Source organism: Lotus japonicus, chromosome 3, assembly GCF_012489685.1.
Source record: "Lotus japonicus ecotype B-129 chromosome 3, LjGifu_v1.2".
NCBI classification, from domain to species: domain Eukaryota; kingdom Viridiplantae; phylum Streptophyta; class Magnoliopsida; order Fabales; family Fabaceae; genus Lotus; species Lotus japonicus.
The window spans coordinates 55,055,112-55,061,670 of record NC_080043.1 but is presented as its reverse complement, the minus strand read 5'-3'; the positions used below and the strand labels follow the sequence as shown (position 1 = coordinate 55,061,670).

At 36.2% G+C, this 6,559-nt stretch overlaps 1 protein-coding gene across 1 annotated transcript; it reads right to left on the bottom strand.

The window, feature by feature from the left end:
* Positions 1-204: 204 nt before the first annotated feature.
* LOC130743325 (zinc finger protein CONSTANS-LIKE 2-like) lies at positions 205-3,164 on the bottom strand. Its single transcript, XM_057595521.1, has 3 exons — positions 2,657-3,164; positions 1,665-1,850; positions 205-794 (listed from the first exon to the last, which is right to left on the bottom strand). Exons 1-3 carry the CDS (start codon positions 2,987-2,989, stop codon positions 567-569), a joined length of 747 nt encoding a protein of 248 aa, XP_057451504.1. The 5' UTR covers positions 2,990-3,164; the 3' UTR covers positions 205-566.
* Between the last annotated feature and the right edge of the window lie 3,395 nt (positions 3,165-6,559).

Here is a 6,559-nt window from a genome sequence, read left to right as displayed (position 1 = left end):
GTGAAAAAGCCTTCACTGGTTCAACTTGAAAACAAATTCGGAGCACTTCATGTTGTCCCAAATTCAAAGTAAATAAGTTATAGGTAGGTACATCAACCCCATGTATAGCGCAAGTGATGATCACTATCTATCTATTTTCTCTTTTCTACTTAGTGCTTCAATAAATTTAAAAGGATATCAAAACAAACATCATGTAGACTTAAGTTCTGATCCAATAATATATTGCTGCAGCTAAGCCATATACAAAGAAGATAAAGGGCACCCAAAAACATCACCCTAGGTTTAAAAGTCTAAAAATTGCACATGGTCACATTGACATGACTCAAATAAATATATTTACATTACTACTTTTATCTAAACTAAAGTGCATCACATTACTTTGACAAGGAAAGCAAACACAAAAAATAGACTAGCTAAACTTAATTATATCATTTTTGGATGAACTCCTCTTCTTAATCAGAATTAATTCTGAAATTCAAAAGCTTCTCATCGGACGTGATTTGGCTTTTAAGTGAATTACAGAAGCATTTCCAGACACGCTCTTATGAAATTAAGATGCAATTGTGCTAATACAATAGACCAAAGGAGGAACTGGCTTGAGATTCCTGAGTTAGATTTGCTGCAGCAACTATGGAATCAAAGATGCTGACCCAACTCTCATCTTCCTCATCCTCTTCCTCTGCAGCACCAATGTGGCTCCACTGAACTGTAGGTTTCTGGTCAGTTTCATCATTCCTCGCAAACCGTCCTCTGACACGTGGCCTACTGTCTGCCAATGTCTTCCTGCAAGCATACTGATTCCCAGAAGAAAATAAGTTCATATTTTAAAGCAATTAATACATTTGCATAACTTACACTGGTGCACCATTATAAAGTACACTATGAATTGGAGAATAGAGAGTAATATAAAGGGTATATGGCTAAATGCTAATTAGCGTGCGTTTAGTTTGCAGTTCGCATGTGTTACAACTTACAAGACTATTTCAGTGGAAAAAAAACCCCTGAATTTCAAGAAAGCAAACATGAATTCGTTGCTTTCATTAGTTTGAACGTGTTTTTAAGTTGATCTCAGTTTAAATCTAGAGACACACTAACATGTCTTATTGACCCTTTTCTCCAATGTCTTATCTCTTATGGTATGGGGTTAGTAGCCTAGAGAATAAGGAAAATCCTTGAGCATATCATACTTAACAAAATTCTGGACCTGTTTCAAATTTTCAATATACTAAAATTCACCTAATATTCACAATTATTTGCAAATATTCTTTTGTGTGACCAAAAGGGGGCTACCAAGCAAAGGACATGGAGATTGTGGAACAAATTATACGGTCCTATACTCCTATTTGATTGAACATGTGTTGCTTCTTCTTTAAATCAGAATTTTGTCAAATGTATTATCTTTTCACTGTATCCTTAGCTTCCAATTCAATCTTGGATATGATTTTAATGATAGTTCATAGTTCATGTAGCAAATTTCAAAAAGGGGGCCTGATCAGACAGTGATTTTTCTATCAGTACAGTGTTGTCCATTACATTTGTCATATTTTGGTGGAATATATATAATTCTAGTGTCTAAAAATTGGTGGAGCAGATTTTTATTTCTAAAACGTGAAATATAGAAAGCTACTGAAAATAAATATGATAAAAATGACATGTGTGTGAACCTTAATTTTCTTGTTGAAGTTCCTCTGGTTCCTCTTGTTTCTGTATCTCTCAATTCTCATTTTCTTCTCCTCTGGGCTGTATCGACAAACTCTGTTCATCCCTTCTATGATCATGCTGCTTTCACTTGATAATGGACTGTCCGAGTGATGATGATGACTTTGACCGTGTTGCATTCCATTAATTCTCTGCACAAACATCACATGTTGAAGTAAAAATATTATTAAATAATTGATGCGCATATAGCAATAAAACAAACAGAAACAAAAAGAATCTCACCGACCATAATTGGCTCTAATCTCTGCTGGCAAAAGTACTTACCAAAATGATTAATGTGTATGTTTGGTTGGTTTGTCACCATTCATTTTGGTAAAATTGATTTTAATAAAAGTGAGTTGAAATTGAATTAATTTATGTTTATATACATTTATGAAAATGATTTTTGTTATGTTCTGAAAATCAGCTGTAAAATCTCAATATTCATAATGTTAAAGTCAAAAACTCCTATTTCTAACTTCTATTAATTTCAATTGGTGCATGTTATGTTTTGATACACGATAAATTTTCACGTTGGATCAAGAATCGGTAATTCTAAGAGAAGCTACTCCTAGTTGTTTTTATGGGAGAGGAATTGGTTCTGAAAGATTTGAATGTGAATCCAATCATATTACAAAATAACTCTAGTCATAATATTTTCAAGAATTGATTTTGCTCTACTAGAATTGAATTTAGGGTTTCCGAAGGGGAAACCAAACACACAATGTTGTAGCCTCACATGTATCAAAATATTTGAACATTAGATGTCACAAAAAATAAAGTTTTTCCCAAAATTGATTTTAATTTAGACAGGTATTTATCATTTCAATGTATAAAAAAGAATTAGGCATGGTCATTAAAAACAGAATTTCACTCCCAGATAGTAAAAATCATATGGCATTTGGCAACAAGGATAGTGAGAAATGTACATTACAAAAAAGAAAAAGAAAAATTGTACCTGCAGATCACCGGCACTGTAAACTCTCCTGACCGCCGGAGTGTCCTGATCGGAGTCTAGCAACTCAGCAAAGAAAGCAGAAAAAGGGTGGTGGCAGGTCCCATTATTGTTACTTTTGGTGTTGGTGTGGAGGGAGTGACTGCTAACGCTCCTCTGCATCAAGGTGGGGCTTGCCTGAGCCTCAGAGGTGGGAGAACCACCGTAGCTGCTGCTGTAACCACTGCTGCAACAGTTATTGTTGTAGTTGTTGTTGAGTTGGGAGAGAGTGTCGAACTCGGTGAGTTCATGGAAGGGTGATGATAATGGAATGTTAGAGTAGTGTGCATTATACATGGTGATTATGCTAATTGGAAGGAATTGAAGCAGTTCTAGTTAGTGGGTAGGTACTAGTACTACTAGCTAGTTGGAATAATGAAGAAGAGTGAGTGAATGTTGAAGATGGAAGGTACACTCACTGCAGTATATGCAGATGCGAGATGCCAAGAAGGTTGTACCATTTATGGATTATATATATGAAATGAAATGAAATACACTGACAACAAGCAATTAGCAAAGGCCTGAAAAATTATATGATGGGACGCGACCTGTGAGTGACGCGGGTCATGACGTTACAACTAGGGAAAGCGTTGACCTCTCTCATTCATACAACTTTCAACTCATTAGAGTATCTACAATGGTTTTAAGATTCAACATCATATTTTTTTTCACTTTTTACCCTCTACATCATATTTTTTCTCTTCCACCTAATAATTCAACACACATTAATTTTAACTCGTTACAATAGTTTTGTTTAATAAAATTCAACACCCTACCCCACCACTTTTATTTCATATTCTTATTTTCTTTTATATTTTTATTTTTGTGATTATATATTAAAAACAATTATCGAAAGGATAATTGGCAGAATTTTGAGTGTTAAAATGGTTACTGTTGGGATTTATTTCACTAAAAAGATGTTTAGAGCTACAAACAAGAGTTTATTTAAAGCTAAATAGAAAAATTAGAGGGAAAATGTCGTTTTTTTTTTCTGTGTTCAAATCAAATGAATGAAGTCTCTATTTATAGACAAAAAAAAGACTAATTTTGGTGAAAAAAAAAATTAAATTACTACGAAATAATTGACCCCAAATAATTATGATGAGATAAAAATCTGAAAATCACCACAACCAATGAGATTTTGCCAAGTGTATTAAGTGACCCCCACTTACTATTCATTCAATCAGTAGAAAACATTCAGCTAGTTGAATGTTCAACTGGTCATTCAACAGCCTCATTGCATTGGTTCAACTGTTGAAAATAAAATTCAACACCCTCGTTGTAAATGGTCTTAGAGAAGGAGTTGTGATAGGTAGACCACTAAAAAAGTGATAAACATCCTTAGATATTTAGAATATGTGGAGAAATCAATGATGGAGAGAGGCTCAAGTCATATCATATCTTCTATAATTGCATAAAATAAGAGGTATCTTTAGTTACTTGTCACTCTTAAGGTGTCTACGTATTTTTCTTTTTGAAAGCAAAGCGACCTTGTCAAGCTATTGTCAAGTTAATTAAGCAGTTCCTCTTGTTGAGCTAGACTCCACTCGCGCTATAGTCGAGGAAAGCTCACGCAATATATCATTTATGTTAGATAAGAGCTCATGCATGAGGAAAAGGAAAGTGAGTTATAATTTGTTTATACCTCATTTTCTTTTCCATTTAGTTTTACTTTTTTTATATTTATATATCTCTCTTCTTTACCTTTCATCGCTCATCTTAAGTCTTAATTTTAATTTTTATCTCCTTATTTTTCTATTTTTACTAGGTGAAAGTGTTTTAAAAGTGTGAATTAAACTTTATATGAGGGAAAATGTTAATTGTACACACGATTTTCACAAGTAACCAATAGACATAGTGTTTAGTACTTAGTAGTGATTTTTAACGGCTAATAATATTTATGGAGGTTAAAAACTGCTGCTGAATTGTATGTTTATTAGATGTCCACTGCAAATTTATGTATACATATATTCACTCATAGGAGATAATTATTGGTTTTTTAATCGACAGTTGTAATGATTTACTGCATATTTAGTTTTCAGTTCATAACAAAGTTTGACACCTTGTATATTATGTCAAGTTCAAATGCCAGTTATATCGTCTATTATGTTTTGAATGATAACAATTTTCAAGACTATAAGTGATGTGATCAAATATAACATGTGAATTGTATTTCAGGAAATCACACGTGCCCTCATATCTTATCGTCTATAATTCAAAGCATAATACTACGTAAGGAGACGCTCAACCAAAGAAGAGAAAGGACAAAGAGCATCAAAGGAAGACGAGACAAGCGATAGAAGTAAAACATGCCTCATCATCTATACAAGAACTCAAGAAGATCAAAGAAAGAGTCAAAGCATCAAGGAACACTATAGAAGAAAAGTAATATCATATCTACTAAATGGTCTTACCAAAAGAAGCATCAAGGCACATCATGGGTTAGCTAACGATGATCAGAGCTACAAGACAACTTCACTAGCAAGGAAATGTCAAATCCGCTAGTCCACGCAAGCTGAAGAAGATCAAAATACGTGAAGAATCAAATCAGCAAGATCATCTTCATAAGGAGAAGCTAAAGCATCAAAGCATCTACACAAGAAGATAAAGCTTCAGGACTACACATGCAAGATCAAGACAAGCTATCGGATCGTCTGAGAAGACTACACTTAACGTCTTCATTCAAACGTCTATTTCAAGGCTAATCAAAGGAAGCAATGTTCCGAGAAAAGAGCGTCATATTCAAATGAAATATCTCTGACATTCTTGAGGAGAAAGTCAAGTGCTATGAAATCACGTGATATCTCACAAAACACGTTAACCAAGGAAACAAGTACAAAGATGTCAACATTAAAGTTTCCTCTTTCTCTCTCATGAAAGGAATGAAGAAATGGAGCACAACTTATTGTCTACGCCTACAAACATCAATCTCTGTAACACCCCGACTTCGGTGGCGTCACTTTAGTAACCAAAAAGAAAATAAAAGCGGAAAAACGTGAATATTTTTTTTCGATCGATAATTGTTTTAAATAAATAAAGACTTGTCGAATCAATGAAACATCGACAGAATATAACCAAGACTAATGTACAATATATATACACACCCCACAGTAAACAGCAGCCACGTCACGAGTAACCTCCAGTGACGGAAGTAGTGCCTAACGGCAAATATGTACAACACAAAATATAGAGTCAGTATCCTGATATACAGTCCTCCAACCAGAAAGTAGGTCATCTCAAAACAGTCCGAAGACCTCCTAATCCGACCAACTCCCTGTGACTCCCGTCAAGAGAACCACACAAAAAGCTATAGGTCGGGGACCTACCTGCCCCAAAATGAGAAAAACTGATGATCAGAGCCACGACGCTACTCCTACCCTAATCCCGACTAGAGGAGTACTACACACCACTCCCAACTACGCGTCACCATGCTCGTCGTCTGAATCTGAATCCAAGACGATCACGTCGATGACAGCATCGGTCCTCGCAGCGGGTTCCACGGGTACTGTACCCGAACCCAAGACAGCAGCAGCCGCGACGGTGGGTGAGCTAGACTCAGACGAAGCACCTCCTACAGGCAACTCCTCTGAAGGGTCCTCCTCGTCCTCAGATGAAGGTGGCGGTACCACAACTCCAGGGCCACAATGCACGCCTGGTGGTAGGTTGAAGCTAACCGTGTGGTGTCTCAAGACTCCTTGCGTCAGGTTCCCCATTCGGTCCACGTGGTCCTCCATAATACGCCCCGTGTAAATGGCTCGGTGACCTGCGGGGTCGACCACCCACGAGCCCGGGGTGTCTGTATCAAGCAACTCAAATCTGGTCCCCCCCGTAGGGACGACCATCTCGAACCAGTCGGACATCGACATC